Source organism: Oryzias latipes, chromosome 2, assembly GCF_053564925.1.
Source record: "Oryzias latipes strain Hd-rR chromosome 2, Olatipes_Hd-rR_3.1".
Taxonomy (NCBI): domain Eukaryota; kingdom Metazoa; phylum Chordata; class Actinopteri; order Beloniformes; family Adrianichthyidae; genus Oryzias; species Oryzias latipes.
This window is the reverse complement of record NC_136238.1, coordinates 7760073-7782329: the sequence shown is the minus strand read 5'-3', so window position 1 is coordinate 7782329 and position 22257 is coordinate 7760073. Positions and strand designations below refer to the sequence as shown.

Here is a 22257-nt window from a genome sequence, read left to right as displayed (position 1 = left end):
TTTTAATGCTGTAAAATCATCACTACACACTTTCTACACTTTTCTGTTTTGTTAAACTCTGACATTGGAGCTCTAGTTAAAGTGTTGACATTCTTGTTTTTATCAACCATGACTCCTGCGTTTAACGGAATTCTTATCAATGCTGCTTTGTGCTGACATGCAACACTTTACTTCTGTAAAACAGGTTCAGAATTATGCTTATTAGGTAAGCGAGTCGATCAAAGAGCGTGTGTTATTTTGCCGTCACCTGCGACAGCTTCAGTGTTAACCCTTTATCACCGGAGCTTTAGTCCCGGTCTTCACATTCTGTCGACTATCGTAACTCCCGAACAGTTTATTAATGTAAATCCAGCGGATTCTGTTGCAGAGGAACAGGGGCTTTGCGCCGTTACACACCACTTCATGTCAGAAATGTGTTGTACATCAGTACAAAGCTGCTATTCTCCACGTCAGAATCAGCTGATTCGCGTGAAACGGACAAAGAGTTGCGGCAGTTCAAAGTGTTTTATTGTGTCACTGGTGATAGTCATGGGTTAAACATTCAGAGTTCCAAATCTTAGAAAAATTAATTCGGTATTATCGAATGAAACAAAAAATCGTATGTTTTTGTCAAACTGAACGCATTCAGGACACACAGCATGGAGGAAACTGATTGACAGCCAATCAGGAAGCAGATGTAATGCACTGTTAAAAAAAGACATACATAAATGCATGAAAAAAATTCAGCAAAACCACAAAGTTGTGAAAAATAAACTGCAATATAGTGAGGGGCCATCAGTCTCTAACATACATTGTAGCTTTATTTAGCTTAAGTGGCTTTTTTTTTAAAGCCACTTCCTATGCTAAAGCCGCCCTTTTCACCTTGTGGTGTCAGAATGAAAAAGCGAAGACAGTTTTGATCGTGAACTCTCTTTGACATGAACGTTCCCGACGTTTATAGTTGAAACCTGTCGGGGCTTCCTGCCCTGGTTGCTTTGCTGCTGTCTAAGCGCTGACGCTCCAACACTCCGGCTCTGCATGCGTCTCATCTAGTTTGCATGTCGCCTTTTTATTCACACGCCGAGCGTCCTGGAATAATTACTGTACTCCGGGTCTCTGATGTCTAACTTTCCTGTTGTTTTCACAGAGTTCAGCTGAGATTGTCGTTTCAGAAATGTGCCGTTTCCTTCTACCTCACTGACACACTGATTCTGTTTTTCCTGAAAAGGAATTCACATTGAAATATTTGACCTGCAGTGACCATTATCAGTAACCAGATCAACAGAGCGCACGGTACATTTAGAATATTGACATGGTCTCAGCAGATAGTCTGTATCTCATGTACGTGGAATGATCACTGCTTTCAAAGGATGTAGGCTGACTGCAGAAAAGCAACTGTGGACAACTAAAGCTAAAGAGCCTCTAACAGTTAAATATGAGCACAAGTCTGCAAGTTTAGCAAAAAAGAAAAGGGAACCTCCTCGATCATTTGTCTGTAGCAGATGTCAAATGAAACCCATAGTAAATTTCCACAAATGCAGGTAGGGTTGTTTCAATTAAAAGAATCACATTATTTTATAGAAAAGTGTTGATACTAACTTTAAACACATCTGTAGAAAAATGAAAGAAGAAAATGTTGCTAGATCAATTATAGTCACATGACCCATACAGCGTCATTGGGTTGTCCGGGCCGTGGACGATCATAGATATGAGTATGTCTTTTCGTTCACTAAAGCTCAACCTTTTTGAAGCCACGGACCCCCGGTATGACGTCCGACAAAGTTTTCATGGGCCGGTCTTTAAGATGTAGGGGACAATTATTGTATCAACGCTACGATGAAGGAGGAACAGAGAAGTGACGAGACAAATTCTGAGCTTTTATTTTGACACGCATTGTCCATTGCACAGGTGTCATCATCCTCTCCCCTTCCCACACTCATGGTGGAAAAGTATTGTCTATTAAATGTAGCTTTTTTTTTTGGGAGTGGAAGGCTCCTCTTCTGTCTCCTGGCTGGGCATTTTCCCCTTGACAAAGAAACTTTCCAAAGACGTTTGTTTTTTTATTCATTTTGCTTGCTCCTGGGTTTTATTTTAGCGGTGACCAATCGCGCCTGAGTGACATAGACAGACGTAACAGAGAATCAGGCAATTTTTCAAAATAAACAATCTTTCTGAATCCGAAATAAAAAAAAAAAAACGGACTTAATGTAAGTTATTTATTCTTTCTATGCGGCCCGGTGCCAAATGACCCACGAACCGGTATCGGTCTGCAGTCCGGGGGTTGAGGACCCCCGCCCTTGAGGCTTGTGTGGCTGCCATAAACTAGGCCATGAAAATGGAATTTACCTTTGTTGTGCGTGTGGTAAGTGTATCGTGAAATATTTAAAGTCCTAAATATTTAAATCTACATTCTCACAGGCCACGGCAACTTGCGTTCAAGCAACCACTTCTAATTAAAAGTCAATGTAAGCGGCCACAAATGTGCATTTTAGTCATTAAGAGTCTTGCATTCATGCGTCACTACGCAGAATTCTAAGTCCGTCTTCGGGCTCTACGTACAAACCAGATGTTCACTAAATGCACGATCAAAGTTCAACCTTTGACTGCTTGAATGGCAAACAGCAGAACTTTTGACCAATCCAAGATTTGGTAGTGAGATATGATTAGCCTCCTTTAAACATGGATGTGGAACCATCACAGACATGATAATGAAGGAGAAATTCATAAATATGTTTTTTTTTCCACCCCAGCTGGATTTATATGTCACCAGGTTTTTCATATATGGTAAAAGAGCAGTGAAAGAAAAAGCCTGGAGCTAGATTCACCAAAATTGACATCACTTTGACATTTAACACGAGTCCTCTTCCAACTGTGGGTGGTGGTCATGTGCTAGTAACCAGTAGAAAAACAGAAGAAGCCCCTCCCTGCTGCTCACTGCTTGTTTGGTGTGAACACCGTACGCCACATGTGTCAAACTCAAGGCTCGGGGGTCAAATGTGGCCCGCGAGAGCATACAATTTTTTACTTTCTTAAAATAAAATAAAAAATTGGTGTGTATTTATTCATATCTAGGGGTAATCGGACTTGAAATATAGGATTGGACTACAATACATTGGGACTTAAACACTGTCCATATAACCTAACCTGACAGACTCAAATTTAAAAGGATTTATGCTAAAGTAACAAGCAAACGTGTTTTCTATGCAACTGTCACTTTAAAAAGTTATAATAAATTAATAATGGTTTTTTTAACATCAAGGAGTAGTTACATTTATTTTCTATTACATTTAGTTACATTTATAAGTTATATCTGGCCCTTTCAGGACAGCCACTATGCTGATGTGGCCCTCGGTGAAAATGAGTTTGACACCCCTGCCGTATGCCAAAAGCTCGTTCAGGAAACCGTGTATAGCATGTTCTTGAATACACAACACATGCACTGGTGTGAATGTAGCATCAGGATAATGGAAGTTACACGTACTTACATGTACGGTGCTCTTTACGCAGCACTCCAGTCGTTGTTATGGTGTGTGTACTGTCCTCCTCACTGACCGTGTGCAAATGCAACACGCACAGGGGTGTGCATGTGATACATGAGTGCCCGTAGGACACTCTAGATGTTTGCACACATGTAGGCCTGCACAATATACCGCAAATGTATTGTAATCGCAATATCAAGCCGTGCAATATGCATATCGCAAAAGACAGCGAAAATTGCAATAAATGGTTACCCTAAATGTGCTTCAACAATCTTATGGCAACTTGAAGCATTTAAAGAAATCAAATAAATCCATTTATGCATTTGACCAATCGGATGGACCCCTTCACATTGTTGACCAATCAGATGTTCGCCTCCTATGTCAACAAGGGGTCATTTGGAGTAGGGGTGTGTCAAAATATCGATATGGTGATATATCGCGATATTTAGTCCCATGATTGATTCTCGATGCGTCTTCATCAAGTATCGACCTTTTATTTACATTTGGAGACCCTGTAAAACGTTATATTAATCATCCTTTGGTAAGACGATTCTCCAGAGGGTAGATAGGGGGCGCTCGTTGCAAGATTGGCTGTCGCAGGCGGACGAAGAAGAATACACATTCAAACAAAGATGGCGGAGGGGAAAAATACAGAGAGCAGCAAGGGAAAAGACGCGCCGGCAGCATCGAAGCTGCATCACCCGGAGTTGTGTGAGAAAACCGTGGCTGTTGCTGGCCTGAAGCCGACACAGCCTGGTGTGGATACCTTTTTCCTTTCCACCACCGTCTTTTGAGAGAGCAGAGGCAACAACAAGCGGGAGAAGGAGGGATTTCGGTTTTTAATGAATGCAGTAGAGCCACGCTTTGACAATCCCTCTCTGAAATACTGAAGAAATGATCCCTGCACTGTACGCCCAGACCAGAGCTATGGTTGAGATGGAACAACAGAAAGTGGCATCCCTGTCCTTAGACCCCCCTTTTCCTCAAAGCAGCGGTAGACGAGCGGCGTCTTGACGCTAAAAAGCTTGTGGTTGTCAAGAAAAACATGAACAAATAAACATCACATGCAGCTTTTCCCCAAACATTTTGTTCACAAAGACGTTTACTTTTAGATGCACTTTAAGTTCATGGATTTTATCCCTGGTCATTTATTTTGAAAGCAGTTAATGTCTTAAATAACTTAAAGTAAAGATCCCTGCTACTTAATTTTTTTTCTGGGAGAATTTTACTTTTGTTTACACCACATTTGCACTAAAAGGTGTCATTTATTTTGAATAAAGACACTGTAATCTATTCACAGAATTAATATCCGATTTACAGCTATTTTTTTAAATAATGCAAAGCTATGGCTTTGTTTTTTCAAAAGTTATTACCAATGTGCCTTTCAGCTACTTGACTTATTCATTTTTTATCCTGTTTACAACCATTTTTTTACTAAATAAAAGGCACTGCTGTTCATGTTTACTATTGTCTAAACCGAATTTTACAGATATTTCCAAATGAAAATTGTCGTTGTTTGTCAAAGACAGAGTATTACTGATTTCAACAATTTTACAAAAGAGTCTCTTATTCATTACACCAAATAGGACACAAGTTGTTTATTATCATTGTTTAAAAACTAAAAAATAAATGGAGAAATATTTTCCAGAAGCAGTTTTTCAAGTTTTTCTTTCTTAGTTTGATATATTGTGAGTTGTTAGAGACGATATATATCGATTATCACATTATCTCCATATTGTGATAGTATCGTTATCGCGAGCAATGTATCGTGTATCGTATCGTGTCATGAGGTACCCAGTGATTCCCAGCCCTAATTTGGAGTATAATTTTTAAACTGTTGCAATGAAATGGGAATGATGTTTATGGTTGTTTTGCTCTTTGTTTGCACACCACAAATTATATCGTTATTGCAGTATTAATCACCAATATTGCGAGTTTTCCTCATATCGTGCAGCCCTACACCCATGCTAAAACAATCTCATGGCAGCTTGAAGTATTTAACGAATCACATAGGGCCCTTCATACATTGACCAATCAGATGGAGACCTTTGGGGTTCGATGCCCCCACCAGGTCATTCGGAGTATAATGGAAGTTATGTCCACTTTTATTTGAACAAAACTGTTGTAGTGACATAGAAATGATGATATATTATTGATCATTAATACCACACATTGCTGGTTTCCCCATATCGTCCTAAATGGTACGTTCCGTTTTCACAACATTCGTTGACCTGGCTATACGACTTTCAAACGAGGGCGTCCACCCAATTGGTCAAATGTTTAAAGGGATTTATTAGATTCGTTAAATACTTCAAGCTACCATAAGATTTTTTAGCATATTTAAGTAATCCATTTATTGCAATTTTCGTCATCTTTTGCGATATGCATATTGCACAGCTTGATATCGCGATAACGATAAATGTGCGATATATTCTGCAGGCCTATTTGTTTTACCTGATTTTTGTAAATAATAAACAACACGACAAACGTGTGGGAGATGGAGGCACATTCACAATCCCACACAAATCCAGGCCTGAGGTTTTCCCTTCTGAAGAATTTGGCCCAAACTTGAGAGGTGACATATTCTGTTAGTGTGGTTGTTGTTCTCTAACCAAAGCGATTTGTTGCGGCTGTGGTCTCTGCAGGCCGTTCGCTGCTACGATTCGCTCATCCTTAAAGCCGAGGGCAAAGTGGAACCAGAACTCTTCTGCCAGCTCGGCCACTTCAACCTCCTCCTGGAGGATTATTCTAAAGGTGCGTTGGTTTTTTTTGACTGAAACGCTTGAGATGAAATGTTCAAAAGCACGTTCTGATGCTCCAACATTTGATTTGCAGCATTATCAGCATACCAGAGGTACTACAGTTTACAGTCGGACTACTGGAAGGTAAGACACACTCGGTTGAACTGTCAACCCTCAAGAACAGACAGGAAGTCTCGATGGTCTCAGTTGGGTTAGATGTTGGTGTACGGAGAGGTTTCAGGTTTCGTGTCAGACTCATCTGGAGCACCTTAGTGGTTAGAGCACTAGGTTCTGCTTTTTCTTGTTGCTTCAGGAGCTTTGTGTGTATTTAGGTGTAGTTTGACACCTGAAACCTGGATGCTCCATACTTTCAAACGCACCTTTTGATGATTTTACTTTGTCTTTCAGAATGCTGCCTTTCTGTATGGCCTTGGAATGGTCTACTTCCACTATAATGCCTTTCAGTGGTGAGTCTTAACGTACTGTGAGCCTCGCTGCCTTAAGCATAAACATGACGTTTTTTTTCTCGTCCTTGTGGAGCCGGCTCGGCTCCTTCTGAAGATAAGAGGGGCTTCTGCCCAGCGTCTCATGAACCAACACGGATGTTCCATTTGTCCAAAACAAACACATTTATGTTGCTGTAGCTGTAAGAGTCTCTGAGCCGACGGAAAAAATCTCCGCTGATGAATCCTATCGGGATAAAAAAAAACTTAGACGGACTCTGCAGGTGTTTTTACTTGAATTCACTACAGGAGTGATCAACGGGACTATTCGCTTCACTTCCTGTGGGTTTGTATTACTTAGCGCTCCTGCTGTTTCCATAGCAACACCACAATCGTAGACAACAGATGAATTGGCGAGTTTGCATGTCTTTACAGATGTTAAATTACCTGTATCTGTATTAGTTAACCATGTTGTCCTTCAAGATTAAAGCGTTTTAAATGCTTTATTTTAAAGACAAATGAAAAAAATCTGAATATAAATGGTGAAAACAGGGTTATAAGAAAGATTCATGTGAACCAAATTACCAAAACAAAAGCGGTTTCCTACAGGAGCGTCACAACAATGACATTCTTTTATGACATTATAATTATTTTATCTTGTCAATAAAGATCGGTTTGAATGGAAAATTAGTTTTTTAACCAACTTTTGTTCATCTAGATGCAGAAACTGGTTTCCTTAAAGACCCACTCCAATGAAAATGGTGTTTCCAACCTCTTTTTGCAGCATTTTTCCTCATGATGAAGGACAAATATAAAGAAAAATCTGCTCAAAATTGCATTTCTGGCTATTTCTCTATTTAAACTGTTGTGAATCAGGAGCAGAGGAAAAATGTATTTGTGACGTAGAACACGCGCTGAGCCAGCTTCCTGCTCTGCTCCATTCTGATGCATCCACTGTCAGTTTTCCTCGTCTGAACTGGAATCTGGATCTAGCTCCGATATTTATCACCGTTTTTGTTGCACCAGTAATGTTAGGTTGGGGGTGTGTGGGTCTGTAAGCTAGTGGGAGAGAGTGTAAACAGAGAGCTCTCAGCAACAGAAAGGGGAAGAGGGACGGGGCTGCTATGCCTACAACTCAGAGGTGAATTTCTGATGAACTCCTGCTGCTCTGCAGAAACTATGTCCTAGAAAAAGACACTTTTTTACTAAAATCAGCATAATTATAAGACCTCTGGCATCAAAAGATGATCGGAGTGGGTTTTTCAGGTTCTAAAATTAACCATGGTAGGCTGATTTCTAACTGATGCCGAAACATCTCCTCCTCTGCTGGACCTTAGCATTCAGTTCAATACGGAGCGGCGTCCGACCGTCAGATAAAACGCTTTGTCCTCATTTCCCCGCACAGGGCGATTAAAGCATTCCAGGAGGTGCTGTACATTGACCCGGGGTTCTCCCGGGCTAAGGAGATCCACCTGCGCCTGGGTCTCATGTTCAAAGTCAACACAGACTACGAGTCAAGCCTAAAGGCAGGTTTCAGCGCAGCTTCGGTGGTTGTAGACGTGAAGTAACGTCCAGTTTGGTGTTTTTATTTGTTTTCTTCACTCACCTCTGTTTTGCTCTCTCAGCATTTTCAGCTGGCTTTGATTGACTCCAACCCCTGCACTTTGTCCAAAGCTGAAAGTGAGTGCAGTTTGTCCTATTCTCTCATCTCCTCACTGCACACAGCCTTAAACCCCCCCCCCCCATGGGAAGCCTCTGTAGGAATCACTTCAAAAGCTGTTGTGTCCCCCCCCCCCTCCGCCTCAGTACCTGTTTTCTTGGCGACAGAGATAAATCCACTTTTGCCCAGCGTTTTCTCTGTTGCTGTTTGCCCCCCCCCCCTCATTCCTGCTCTCACTCACACAGCCATAGATATCAAGGGCACACCCCCCCCTCCATTCCTCCCTCCCTCCCTCTCTCTCCATCTGCTGAGAGTCACTCAGGCAGCTGAGATCAGACACTGCAGAGCTTCAGACAAAGGAAGGTGCCTCCAGGAGCACATCCACCTATCTGCTCCCATGCTCCTCCTCACAGACAGACGACCTTGACCAGATCCCCGGGAGGAGGGAGGACTCACAGATAGGGCGCCGTCCTCTCCGATGTCTTGAATAACCGTCATCTGTTTTATTCTTCTCCTTCACAGTTCAATTCCACATCGCTCATTTGTATGAGATTCAGGTGAGTGATTCTCCGTTTCTCTGGTTCTACCTTGTTGGGTTTGTTTTCAAGGGTAAAAAGGCGGGAGTCTCCGTTGGGATTCACTGAAACCTGCGAGCTCCAGGGGTTAAAAAAAAGGGGGGGGGCAGGAGAGCATGAGCATGCCGGGGATAGCCCTGTTTTTTAATAAGGTGCTGATGCGAGGTGGGATCAGAGCGCTGGAGTGGGCGCCGCGCGGGAGGGGGCGTGAGATTAGCCGATCGACGGGGGTTGCCACGGAAACAGCAAAGTCTGACTTCCCCTGCTTTGTATGCTGGTGGTCTCTCTCTCTCTCTCTCTCTATCTCTGTGGCTCTCACTGGAGAGGTGGCGGTTGTTCTCGGCAGCCGCCCGACTCCTCCACCAGCGCTCCAAGCTCCTCCTCTGAGTTCAGAACCTCTTCTCTTTCTTTGTTGTTCTTCCAAACTGATTCCAGAAGAGATACCGCGCTTCCAAGGAGGCTTATGAGAGCCTTCTGCAGACAGAGGATCTTCCTCCACAGGTGAAAGCCGCTACCCTGCAACAGCTAGGTGAGTTCACTGCTGAAACCCGAGAAGTTTGGGTTCTTTAAAGAATAAGACGCTGTGCTGACGGGTCTCACTGTCCCAGGCTGGATGCATCACACGGTGGAACAGCTCGGGGACAAAGCCAGCAGGGACAGCTATGCCATCCAGTGTCTGCAGAAATCTCTGGAAGCTGATCCAAACTCGGGACAGTCCTGGTACTTCCTTGGCAGGTGCGTTGGATACGAATCCTTCTGTTTTTCGGGGGGAGTTCTGTGCTTCTCTCCAACAGGGTTGTGTTCTTCTGCAGGTGCTACTCGAGTATTGGGAAGGTCCAGGATGCCTTCATTTCCTATCGGCAATCCATAGACAAATCAGAGGCCAGTGCGGACACTTGGTGCTCTATAGGGTAAGATTCTCGTGTTCTTAGTGGTATTTCATATCCTACAGTAAAGTCAATCACTTAAATGTATCAGTGGAGTGTGATTAGGGTGTTAACCATCTCTCTGATTGTTCTGAGCTCATGTCTGGCTCTGGAGGATCACAGGCTGATTCTGCAAGGACACAAGAGTCTGTCTCTGTTTTTGCCCATTTTCTTTAATAATTTATCAGTTTACTTTAATACTTTTCTGCTCATTGATTCTTAGCTGTGGTTCTTGCACAGGTGAGAAGTTAAAGTTCTTGTGGCATTTTTCTGATGGTGGAGGACATATATTTAAAAAAAATTAAGCTCAAAATTGCATTTCTGAGGATTTCTCTGTTGAAATCGTTGAATGAAAGCAGACGGGAAAATGCTGTTTGAAAAGCTGTAAGTCTGTTGCGTAGAAGTATTCCTCCATGTTTGAACTGGTCAACAGATGTGTTGAAGAAAACCCTCATCTGTGTCAGTGGTCTCTGGGAACCTTCACACTTTACCAGAAAAAACTCTTGTCTGCTTCCTTTACTCTTCCTCTGTCCTAATCACATTCGTACAACAGAAGCCGCCACATTTTTTAGCCACGAGGTCCTCAGTTTGCCTCAATATTGTTTGAAAGGATTCTGGTCGGAAATGTGCCTGTTGTTGGTTTCCTCCTTGTTTGTCTGCCGAGGCAAGTTCATAGTAAAATTCTTCAACTACTTAATTCTTCTTCATTGTTGTCCATATTAGTCTTGGCCAGTGCTACTAGAAAGGTAGATACTTGTTCTCTGGTGCGTTTCCCTGATATACAAGTTCTTACTCGTCTCCTACTGAGATAACCTGCACTAGAGGTTTTGTTGACTTATGTGTAACAGTGATATGGAAAGGATGTATTTGTTATTTTGCTTTTTGTTCTTGTATTGCAAGTTATCACCATCATAGGAATATTGATATCGCACATTGTCCTCACATTGTGGAGCTCTGCCGTTGTAGTTAATTCCTCAGTATTGATACTTTATAAGGTCATTTGTTCGTGATGGACACCCGGAAGGATCCCAGTCCAGTCAATAGAGAATCTGTTGATGGTGAACCATTTTCAACTGTTCGTGTTTTTGTCGGACTGGAGAGTCTGTTGTGAATGACAAGGTCTCTGCAGATTCCTACAGTTTCCCCAATAATTGTAAAGTAAACAACAAATGAGCTTCCTATATAATGACAGGTCTGGACCAGTTGTCTCCGACCTTTTTCAGGCCATGGACCAGTTTAATGACAGACAATATTTCTGACTCTTTTCGTTTTTGCTTGTGGTTTCCTTTAAGGGAAATGTTAATCTTCATCTTCTGTAGAACATCTGCAGCCAGTTTGAAATTCTTTATGGACTATAGTTCATGTATTTAATCAATGATTGATTTCTCCTTAATTTATACCCTTAACTGTCAAACTGGGAGCGAGAAAAACCACAAGCTAATTTCAGCTTTACTCTACTTTTAAGGTTTTGAACACGAGCACAACAGAATTAAACGATCATCTTAACTACTGTTTTTTTTCCCTAAATGTAATACTAAATGGGAATCTACCGCGCTTGAAACTATATTAGCAGCCATATGTTGAGTAGAACTCCAGGTTTTATCCGTTAGATGTTTCTTCACGGACTCTTTTCGGTTTTGCTTTTTGGTTAAAGGCCCGTACACACCGGGACGAATATTTGCCAGGCGTTATTCGCCAGCGTTTTTCGCCACGTTTTTTGTGTTCACACCCAGGCGATTTTCGCTGACGATGAGCCGAGCGAACATGCAATTTCCTTCCCTGACATTAGATGGCGCTTAATGTAAACAGAAATACTCCTGTACACAAGGTGGCGCTGCGCAACTTTACGCTTCTTAAAGTCGCTTTTTACTCAGAAAAAGAGAGCAAGTATTTACGCGCTTGTCAGAATCATACAAAGAAAACATGAATATTTCAAGCACCAGTATCTCCAACTGGTGCTTGGTTCGGGGATATTTTAGAATGTCCGTCATTATTTCTTCGCGGCAGTGTAGACGCTACTTGGCGTCTATCTTCTTCGCTGGTATGTGTGCTCAGCAAGGCAGTTTTGTGTTTGAGCGCCCCCAAGTTGTGTTTTACTGTAACTTCAGAAGCTCCAGACACGTGTGCAAAAGCGCCATTCTCATTGGTCGAATAGATTTCGGGAAAAAAAAACGAGCCCGAGGCGTTTTTTTTTTTTGACGCTTTGACACGTGGCGTTTTTTTGGGTCGGTGTGCACACTCACATTGGTGCCCTTTGTTTAGTCACGCGGCGTTAAACGTCGGCGAAAATCGCCGGCGAAATTCGTCCCGGTGTGAACGGGCCTTTACTTTGCTTGCCGTAGAGTTTTAGTTCAGTGGTTGTAGGAGCTGCTTTAAGATGGCAGCAGATGAATTTAAGACGTATGACTGAGACTGAGACTGAGACGAGAATATGGACATGTGCCGTTGAGAATAGAAACCGGTAGTTTTATAAATAAAAATATTTTCTAAATCAGATAGTAAATGACACAACTTGGACACTTGGACCAGTTGCTCCTGCGGCTTTGGGGACCCTTGGTGCCCCAATCGGGTGTCTTCAGTCAGTCTGAGCCTTGAATCGCCAGTAGTGAGTAAGACAGGAATCTTAGAAAACAAAGAGGGTGGTGGGTTTCAGAACCACGGTTGGGTAGTCGTCCTGATTCCGACTCCTGTTCCGTTTGTCCTCATGTGTCTCCTCTTCCTCCTCAGAGTTTTGTACCAGCAGCAGAACCAGCCCATGGACGCTCTGCAAGCCTACATCTGCGCTGTGCAACTGGACCACAGCCACGCCGCCGCCTGGATGGATCTGGGCACGCTATACGAGTCCTGCAACCAGCCGCACGACGCCATCAAGTGCTACATCAACGCCACCCGCAGCAAGGGCTGCACCAACATCGCTGCGCTCACCCACCGCATCAAATGTCTCCAGGTGGGTGGAGAGAGGAATTTAAGGAGATGGATACTGCTTCAGAGGGATGGCATCCTGAGTAAATTTAAACCACGAATCAAATTAAGACATTCCCGGGCTTTATGTTGACGCAAATTCCTGAAAGATCTGTTCAATCAGCCAACAAATTCTTACAGTCCAAGAGGAGGCAAATGATGGGCTCCCTCAGCATCAGCAGCTTCTTCCCTTTCTGAATTCCTCCCAAACCTGAACTTCTTTTCCTCTTCCAAGCTGTCAAAGTTGAAACTTTCCTGAGGTGTCTTCTCAAGTGTAACATGTTCCCCCTGTTCCTTAACAACCCCCAATCCCACTAAGTCCTCAGAGAGATCCACAGGGTTTTTGTGTCTGACAGTTCCACAGTGGAGGACCTGGATTAGGATCAGTCCTCGTCAGACGTGGCACACAAGGTCCTGCTCTATGTTGCTACCATACTTCCTCAAATACAAACTGTTTCAGTGAAGGAGCAGCTTTTTTTTTTTAATCAGAACCCGTGGTTGTTGGTGTCAGACGAGCCTCCTCAAGTCTTTGAACCGTTGCTCTGTGGGCTCTTTTTTAAACTATGGTGGCATCTGCAGGAGGTGAAGGTCCACTCAGAGGTGGAGTTTCCCAAAGGTTGATGTAGAAACACGTGTGTAGGACCCTCATTCTTTTGTTTGTTTGACGTTCAATTAAGGCGGCGTTCTTATGTTGAAGTCTAGCATTCAGAAAGTTCTCAGAGTGAGGGTTTTGAACCCATCATTTATACAACACCAAGAGTTTTGGCTGTAAACTAACGGTCTGACAGCTTAATGTTCTGCTGATTTGAAATCAACCGTAGCTGCAGATCGAGAAAGCCGGTGTTGGTGAAGCCTCCTCTTCATGCAGGTGATGTTGTCTTGAGGTTGAGTCACGGCAACTGGACAGAAAAATGTTCTGGGATTTCCCTGTGGTTGCCTCCAGATTCTGGTCAAACCAAACCATTTTTCCCGCCTCTCCGCGTGGTCTGTAGACTGAATCTGGGCCTGGCTCCATGGTTGAGATGGCTGGCGCTTGAAGCAGAAGTGTGGTTAAAACGCAGACAGTTTGTTTGGTTGAGCATTTATGCGTCTGCTGCTGGAGCTAAAGTGGTTGTGTGTTTTTTGTTGGATCAGACTCTTGTTCTACATTGTTCCTTCACAATGTCGGCATTAACCGTTCATGGTCTCGCTGTTTTGGGGTTTTTATGTGCAAATTTGCACGTTTTTTTGATTGGTTTATTTGTTTTATAGCACATTGTGTTCTACGTCCTGATTGGCTGTTGACTTTGTTAATCAATCTGCGCCGTCTCCTGTACAGAGTGCGTTAAGTTTGCCACATTTACACCAATCTTTGACTGAGATTTTCATTTTATAAAGCTTGACTTTATCTTGCGATAGTCGGTTTAGAACAGCAGCTGTGGAACTTCAGAAAAGGCCGTAAAACCTTTGAGGTCGTAGCTTCTTCCCAAAGCTACTTGGTTCACACCGCCCTCAGCAACAGACGTTCAAGCGACCACTTCCAATAAAAAATGTCATTGTTTGTAAATGTGAATTTGAGCTTCTGGGTTGAAAACTCGTTTCTATGACCGTTTTTCAGCCTCTGTATCGGAAAAGAGCTTTGAAAGAAAAATCAGGATTCGTGGCTGAATCCGGACTCTTCCCCTACCCCCACGGCTTCTCCCTACCCCTATGTTTAGCCATCCAAACAGTTATAGAAAACTGAAGTTGTCGCACAAGTAAAGAAATCATTTCTCCTCCTCCCACATGTGTGACGTGGATGCCCTTACTGGATCCACTCCTCCATAAAAAAGCATTTCGGACACCACCACTGCTTCAAATGCCCCAACAACTGGAGGGGTAGGGGAAGAATTCGGATTCTCTTCCAACTGTAGATGGCAGTCGTGCCCAAGTCAGCAGGATAAAAAAACGAAAAAGAAGCCCCTCCCTGCTTGTCCAGTGTGAACATCGTATACTGACTGCTCTAGTAGTGTGTTCCTAAACACACGTCCTATTTGAGGAAATATGGTATCTCCGAAGAGGAAATGAGCTACAACATACAGAAGCAATAAAATCTGAACAAATTTGCCCTTTAGCTTCCGCCGATGTTACAGCTGGGGTTTTAACAACCCCCCTCTCCTCTGAAATCCTTGGTTCTGTTGCCCATCTAAATGATTTTTCCATGTGCATGAAGGACCGTCACCTTCCACCCTACATTGGCATAAACTCATGGCATTAAGACAAGCCCAGCTGCTTGTTTTAATGGATCTCGTACTGTGTTGGGGTCACCCTTGCTAAATGTCATTCGAGTGCCTCCTTGTGTGCTTCATACATGATGCAGGGTTGTTCTGTGGAGCCTGCAGCCACTCTCAGCAGAGCTTCTCTTGTGTTTGATAACCTCTTACCTATATTTACCATTGCTGATCATTTCCTTGTTTTTTGAGGTCATCAGTATTTTCTTTCAAACAGCCTTGCCTTTTATTTTATTTATTTTTTGTTGTTTTTCCCCCCCCCCACATCGTTTTCCATTCCCCTAGGCTCAGTTGAGTAACCCCCAGCTCAGTAGCCTACAGGGTAAAAGTAAAATGCTCCCTCTTATTGAGGAGGCATGGAGTCTACCAATCCCAGCTGAGCTAACCTCCAGGCAGGGAGGCCTGAGCAGTGCACCACAGCAGGTGAGACACCAGATAGAGCAACTCACACCCCCCACCCAACCCCACCCTCCTCCCCACCCTGCTTTCCTGTTGTCCGAGCACAACCTGTCAACACGCACACTGCTTCCCACCCCCACGGGTAACACTTGAGCTCGTTCCCACCCTCCTCTTTGGGTCATTTCACTCCGGGGTTCCTGATCCAGAGGAACCTGAGCCGTTTATTGGGCTTTATCAATGCAGCTGCTATGCCAGGTCGCATTTATGGCATCAGTTGAAATGAGGAAGGATTCGGCCAGGTGTTACCCAGCACCCTGCACTCCCCCCACCTTTCCTCCATAGCAACCACCCGGCTTCACCCGCCACACTCAGCTCAAGCCGATCAAACCGCAGCCCGCCTTAAGCTCACACCTAACCGGGCTACGCCCCCCCTCTTGGTCGCTTAAAGAGCAACTCTCAGGTTTTCTGGATGCTTTCTTACCTGAATGTTTCACCTGGATTGTCTGCTTCATCCGGTTTAGAAGAGGATCTCAACAAACAAAATCTGGTCCCCCTAAAAAATGAAAGTCTGAGTTAGTCTGCGGTAAAAATAAAACTGATGGATTATGAAAGAAACCAAAGAGAGGACATTAAGTAAGTACCATGGATGAACAGTCATGGTTAAATATAGTTAGTAATAGGAATTGACTGTATTTGAGTACTGGACTGAGTGACTTGGTGTTCCAAACAGGAAGTACCTGCTGGCTCCAAGAAGCTAAAATCCCATAGACTTTTATTGTGAAATAAACAGCTATTATTCAGCCATTCTAATGATCAGAGTAACCATTCTTGATCTGTTACCTGTTTTTTATCATCCTCATTTGTTTTCACTTTATTCCAGTATTTTAAGTTAGTCAAGTTATAAACTGACCAAACAGAAGCCTGAATACAAGTAGGTGGAGCCTGCTGGCCTCCACGTCTGACGTTCAAAAAGTATAAGGCCGTGTCCGAATTCCTTCACTACTCACTACATAGTGCACTATATAGTGCGCTACATAGTGAACTATATAGTGCGCTCGCCATTTTGTAGGGCTGTCTGAATCTACAATTCCTAAATCCCTAATGCCCTAAAAAATTCCCAGAAGTCTCTGCGGAAAACCAGTGTGTATTGATGCTCACTAAATTGACAAGTATAGACCACAATGCATGGCGTTAGATTTTTTGCGAATTTTGCGAATTTTTTTTTTATTTAAGTGTTTTTTTTTAAATAAACCATCCACGTTTTCATCTTCAGAACACAGTAGATTTATAAATGATTGTCGCAAAACAGTGATATTAATGATGCCATATTTGCCGTTTAAAAAAAAAGTAGTGAGCACGGGGTCCCAATTGCTCTAGATATTCCCGCACTATAGATTCTTTAGTAGTTAGGGATTTCTGTGGGAATTGGGACATAGCCTTTGATTTTAATGTTCCAGTGGTAGGGGTGTGGCCTTCCGACAAGCTCACTCATGATTGGTGAGGGGCTTGGCATAGAAACGATGACTCAGACCAATAACTGATCAATGGTGGCGTCACAAAAATAATAAAGGTGACTGAATTGACCTCCATTGTTGAAGCCAGAAGTAGCCAGTGTCTATTGGTGGCGTCATGCTCACTCGGTCCAGTCAGCGGCTCAAACACACCATCCAACTTCAACATTAGCTATGTGCATACAGTCAGTGGTACCGTGTTTTTTTCGGACTGCAAGTCATGCCGGACTAGGTCGCAAAAAAAATGCATAATGAAAAACAAAAAAATTATATAAGTCACACTTTTGGGAGAAATGTATTAAACAAAACGCAAGACAGAGAACGGCCATTTCATCTTGAATGGCAGATGACAAAAACGGAATAGATAACAATACATTATTGTTTGGCACCCCCCGCCAAACGACGCACAAACAAAAAAAAACTTAAACTCTAAAAATGACAATTAAATGTTGTATGTTTGTTTCCCAGCTTCTCATTGGTCAGTGTAATCCACCCTCAAACGTTCAGTGTGAACCAAAAACTCCCAAACTCTTTGACACATTTGGACAAATGAGGAAGGAAACAGTGATGTGGGCGTGGCTGTAGCTCAGTGGATTGAGGGAAACCGAACCCCAAATTGCCCCCCAATGTAAAAGACTTGCAAGTTACTTAGCATCTAATCTGAATGATAAAGAAAGTGTCATCTTTGTACGCTACAAATGTAGAAATAAACAGCTTTTCCATCAACGGAGATGAACTCATGGCTTCAGCTGAAAACCATGACGAGAGCTGCTCTTTAAGGCGTCAACCCCACGTCTCATTCCTGTCCTTCAGAGGCTTAAACGTCTCTGAAGTGGCTGCGTGTCAAACTTGTTGGCCTGTGTGGTCGGTAAGGCCGTGCCGCTGTGAAGCCCCTCCCCCTTTCCTTCGTCCGTCCTCCTCCCACTTCAGTAGCTGACCCTAGAGTCCTCGCAGCCGCTCACAGACCCCCCCCCCCCCCAGCAGCCTCCATCGTCTACATCTAGTCACGCCCATCACGCAGTAGATCTGCTCTCTGTGTTGTCGTAGCGTTGCAGCCGTTACCAAATGTCCGTGCAGATTTGTCTGTGGGCCAGATGTGACTTTGACCTAAAGAAATGCTGCTTGGGTAAAGCTGGCAGCCAGAATCCGGTTGGTTTGTGTCAGCGGTCGCATCCAGCTCACAGGACTCTGGAGAACTGTAGCTTTAAAGGTTGAATCGCCGCAGTTTGTTGTTGTACCGTCTGATAGGAGTCGCTGCAGCGGCGCTGCAGCTGTGGTGACGTTTCTTTCTGCACAGACGGCCTTGGCTGTGTTAACAAAACACAGAATCACAGCGTTGCTCTCCTTTCTTCCCCCTCTCTCTCTTCCATTTTCTACCTCCATCGCTGTTCTTTTCTTCACAAAATGATCGTTTTCTTCCTTTCATTCTCTGTTCTTTGACTTTCATTCCTCTTTTCGATCCCTTTTCTTTCCTGCATTGCCTTTCCCTCTCCATCCTTTCATTTCTTGTTATTCCTTTTGCTTCTTTTATGCCTGCAATCTTTCCACATACCACCCCCCCCCCCCCCTTCCAGGCTTGTAAGCCTAATCACAGTGCAGAGGGCGGGGCCTCGGGTCAGTCTCTGCCCCCCCACGTGAGCTCTCTGGGCCAAACAGAGGACCAGTCCTGTCCAGCTAAGAGGAGAAGAGCTTCTGGCTCCAGCAAGGTAAGCCCTGGTGGTGGAAGTCACTTCTGCTCCCGCCGTGGATTATTTCCTGAAACGGTGTGGTCCTCCCCTCAGAGCGACTCCTGGGGGGGTAACCCAGCACAGCAGCCAGCACCCAACTGGAACCTCTCCCCGCAGAAGCTACAGGTCAGTTTTTGTCCCTCAGCGCTGCAGCGTGTCGTCTCAGCAAACACAGAGTTGGTATTTGTGCTGTCGGCCTGCAGATGCTGGAACAGCTGAGGGCCAACAAGGCCAACCTGAAACCCCCACAGCTGCAGATGCTGGAGCAGCTGGAGGCTCAGCTCGCCATGATGCAGCAGGTAAAACCTGAACGGCTAACCATAAAACACCTCCACCAGCAGGAATATCTGTTCAACAATAGGAAACAGTGAGAGGACTGAGGTGAACCCGAGCTGACCCTCGGTTCCTCTGATGTGCAATACACAAACAGTTTGGACTGTTTTCTGCAGCTTCTAGTCTTTAGTCTATAGACTGCGGCGCCTTCCAGCCGTCATTCAACATGTGGCTCCTTCATTTGGTTCTTTGATCAGATGGCGGCGCACCAAAGAGCAAGAACAAAAATCACAATCTCATTGTTAACATCGTCTATTTTGGATCTGCTCCTTTACCTGTTTGGGAGCCCAGACCTCATTGAGAGTTTTTAAGTTTTCAGCTAACAAACTGCAGTTTGGAGGCGTTTTAGGACCAACGGCTACGATGTTTGCAGTGGTTTATTGTGAGGAAGGGCTTAAATATTGCTTTAAGTCTGTAAATTAGCTATGAGCGACGACAAGTTTGATGTTCCGTCTTTAATTTAAGATACATAAAATCATAGAAACTCATTATAGTGGTTAAAAATGATCGGCCAATCAGATTTGAGCAAAATAAAACATTATTCGTAGTTACAGAAGAAACAATTCCTGAGCAGGAAAATGCTTGAACCCTGTAACACAGGAGCTTTAGCTAAAGCTCCTCTGTTGACGTTCCCTGAATTACTCGTCAATCCCAGTTTACGCAATTAAATTCGGATCCGGAGAAAAGCAGCTTTGTGCTGATATTCAACACTTTATTCATTTCACATTAGTATTTTATTTAACATAACTTAACATAAGTAAAGTGTTGCGTTTCTGTGCAAAGCACCTTTACTTTTCTTGTTTTATGTGTTGCTTTGTGCCGATATCTAACACACACGAAGCAGCTTTACTTTACGTTGCATATTGGAACGAAGCCCTCCCTTCTCTCAGAATTGCATTGAAGAGTTAGGGTACTTTGAATACCGTTTGTTATTCCACGTCGCCGGTGACAGCCTTGGGGTTAAAGGGATAAATCCTTTACGCAATGTTTTTTTTCTGTCCTTATGAACGCCAAAACCACTTTTTTTTCCCGCTATTTTTTTGTTCTTCAGCTGAGACAAAATGCCTCCGGAGGAGGACAGTTGCGCCCCTCCCTTCCCAACGGCCCCATCATCAACTCGCTCCCCTCCCCCAACCCCAGCCTCCACCCCACGCGGTTCCACTTGACGCCCCACCGGGCCCCCTGCCCACCCCAGCCGCTGTCGAACGGGCCGGTGGGCTCCGGGACGCACTCGGACTCCGTGGGCGAGGGTGGGAGTAATAATCAGCTGGGGCCCGCGGCCGCAGGACCCAACGGAGACGTGCCTTACCTGCAAGCTGCCGATGCCGGCAGCAGCGCAGCCCCGCTACCTCACACCTGCACAAGCACGCAAACACAGGACACCGCGCCGCGCCCGGCCCTGCACCTAAACTCCTCTCAGGTGAGAAGCCTCATTGTTTAGCCGACTGCGATAAAAGCGGCGCCGTGTCTTTGTGCTCACAGACGCTTTTTTTTTCCTGCAGGGGCTTCAGAAAGGGTGTGTCCCACCGGCCAGCGAGGAGACCCACCTCCAGAACCCCAACTCCTCCACCTCTGTTAACCCCAACAATCAGGTTGGGCATTCGACCAATGCCCCCTCGCCGCGGCAGCCGCCTCACAACCACCTCCCCTCCCCGCCCTCCATCCCCCACTCCTCTACCTCAAGCGGTGCAGGACCTGGTGCTACCAAAGATGACAACACCACAGCCACTCTCGTCACCGCGGCCCCGCCCCTCGGTAACGGAAGCTCCGAGAGCAAACCGCTGGTGCCGCCTGCTGAAGGCGCTGGGGCGCCGGCGGACAGTGTAGCCAATCACATCCTCTCGGGGGACGCCGACAAGGCGGCAGAAGGCGGTGACAAGCCCAGCCTTAGCGCAGACAATCCCAGGCTCTCTGCCCTGCTGGCGGGGGGGAAGGGCCCCGAAGAGAAGGAGGGGCTGTCGGAAGGAGCCGCGTCCACGCCGGTTGAGCCCCACAGGAAAGTCAACAACATCCACCCAGCCGTCCTGCCCTCCACCCCCCACGCACAGGGCAGCTCGGCCGCCTCCTCACCCATCTCTGCCATGTCCACGGCCACGCCATCGCCCAAATCCTCAGAGCACAACCAGACTGGCGGGCACAGTCCGTCCACCGCCACGCCCACCGCGCCTGCCGTCAACGGCAAGGGGGGCATCTCAGAGGACTCCCAAAGCCCACTGAAGGCAGATCCACCCGCCTCCACCTGCTTCAAAGCGACACCTCCACACATACACGGCTCCTCGTCGGCGTCGTCCTCCATCTCCATCTATCCCAGCTCCACAGACGTGCTGAAGGCCTGCAGGTGAGACTCTGCTGCTCCTTTTGGTCCAGAGAAAATCCCACAATTCACTGCAGCAGTTTCTGAGGTACCAGGGGGCTGTAGGTTTAGCAAAAATCAGAATTAAGCATCAAGAGGAGTTTTCACTGATGTCAGAGTGTACTTTTTACAGGTACAATTCTTTGAGGAAGTGTGTTTTCTGGGGGAATGTCTCCCCCCAGTGGAATTGCAGCACCAGTGCAAAACAATGAAGTGATTATGTAACAGTCAACAACACTGAAGGCCACTGGGCCCCCTTGTTGCCGTGCAGATTTGGTGGTTCTGAACAGATTTTAAACGATTGAACGCGCTTAAATTTCGCTCCATTTTCAACGCCGTGTGGGTTTCTGGTGTTTGTGCAGAAACCTGGGGAAGAACGGGCTCTCAAACAGCAGCATCCTTCTGGATAAGTGCCCTCCACCCAGGCTGCCGCCCCCACCCTCGCCGGCCCTGCCTAAAGACAAGCTCAACCCTCCAACCCCCAGTATCTATGTGAGTACAGATGAAGATCCGGCTCATGGTTGTCCTCTGATGTCTGCTAGGGATGGGAACCGTTTGGATCTTATTTAGTGCTAAACCAGTACTTTTGAAACAGTTTGAGCGCCTAAACGGTCCTCTGATCCAATGTTTCAAAAATGAAAAAACACAGACATAATTGCCAAAAAGATGATGAATAATGAAGCAGCATCACAAGGTCATGGCAAGCACCGCAGCGCTGTATCTCAGTTTTCACACACGCTGAAGTTGACATGTAGTTCATCGCCATGACGACGGTCTCTTTGGAGCATTGTTCACATCACCCTTTTCTATGAGGTCGCTCCAGTACAGACAAACTTTCACTTGTTTCACCTGTAGCTCCACCCACCCCTATGACCACGCCCATTTAATATGAGTCCACCCACAATCACTGGGAAGGTCGCA

General features: G+C 45.1%; 2 protein-coding genes across 7 annotated transcripts in view; one reads left to right on the top strand and one right to left on the bottom strand.

Moving 5' to 3' along the window:
• LOC101173532 (FUN14 domain-containing protein 1) overlaps nucleotides 1–22257 on the bottom strand; it is a 78727-nt gene that overhangs the window by 12957 nt on the left and 43513 nt on the right. For 4 of the 5 annotated variants that reach the window (XM_020708964.3, XM_078931950.1, XM_078931928.1 and 1 more), the window contains exon 3: nucleotides 15894–15965. In XM_020708964.3, coding sequence (XP_020564623.1) covers nucleotides 15894–15924 — 31 coding nt within the window. In that variant the 5' untranslated portion in view covers nucleotides 15925–15965. Of the gene's footprint in view, nucleotides 1–13664; nucleotides 13797–15893; nucleotides 15966–22257 lie in introns of those variants that run through there. The other variant, XM_078931968.1, reaches the window with a different exon arrangement.
• The window catches only part of LOC101161131 (lysine-specific demethylase 6A), a 35668-nt gene that overhangs the window by 7572 nt on the left and 5839 nt on the right, over nucleotides 1–22257 (top strand). Inside the window, exons 3-19 of one of the 2 annotated variants that reach the window (XM_023965773.2) lie at nucleotides 6104–6212; nucleotides 6294–6343; nucleotides 6608–6666; nucleotides 8048–8168; nucleotides 8268–8322; nucleotides 8825–8859; nucleotides 9313–9406; nucleotides 9486–9612; nucleotides 9690–9788; nucleotides 12531–12750; nucleotides 15299–15436; nucleotides 18498–18629; nucleotides 18705–18776; nucleotides 18854–18949; nucleotides 20035–20403; nucleotides 20486–21321; nucleotides 21699–21828. In XM_023965773.2, coding sequence (XP_023821541.1) covers nucleotides 6104–6212; nucleotides 6294–6343; nucleotides 6608–6666; nucleotides 8048–8168; nucleotides 8268–8322; nucleotides 8825–8859; nucleotides 9313–9406; nucleotides 9486–9612; nucleotides 9690–9788; nucleotides 12531–12750; nucleotides 15299–15436; nucleotides 18498–18629; nucleotides 18705–18776; nucleotides 18854–18949; nucleotides 20035–20403; nucleotides 20486–21321; nucleotides 21699–21828 — 2742 coding nt within the window. The remainder of the gene's footprint in view (nucleotides 1–6103; nucleotides 6213–6293; nucleotides 6344–6607; nucleotides 6667–8047; nucleotides 8169–8267; nucleotides 8323–8824; nucleotides 8860–9312; nucleotides 9407–9485; nucleotides 9613–9689; nucleotides 9789–12530; nucleotides 12751–15298; nucleotides 15437–18497; nucleotides 18630–18704; nucleotides 18777–18853; nucleotides 18950–20034; nucleotides 20404–20485; nucleotides 21322–21698; nucleotides 21829–22257) is intronic. The other variant, XM_023965775.2, reaches the window with a different exon arrangement.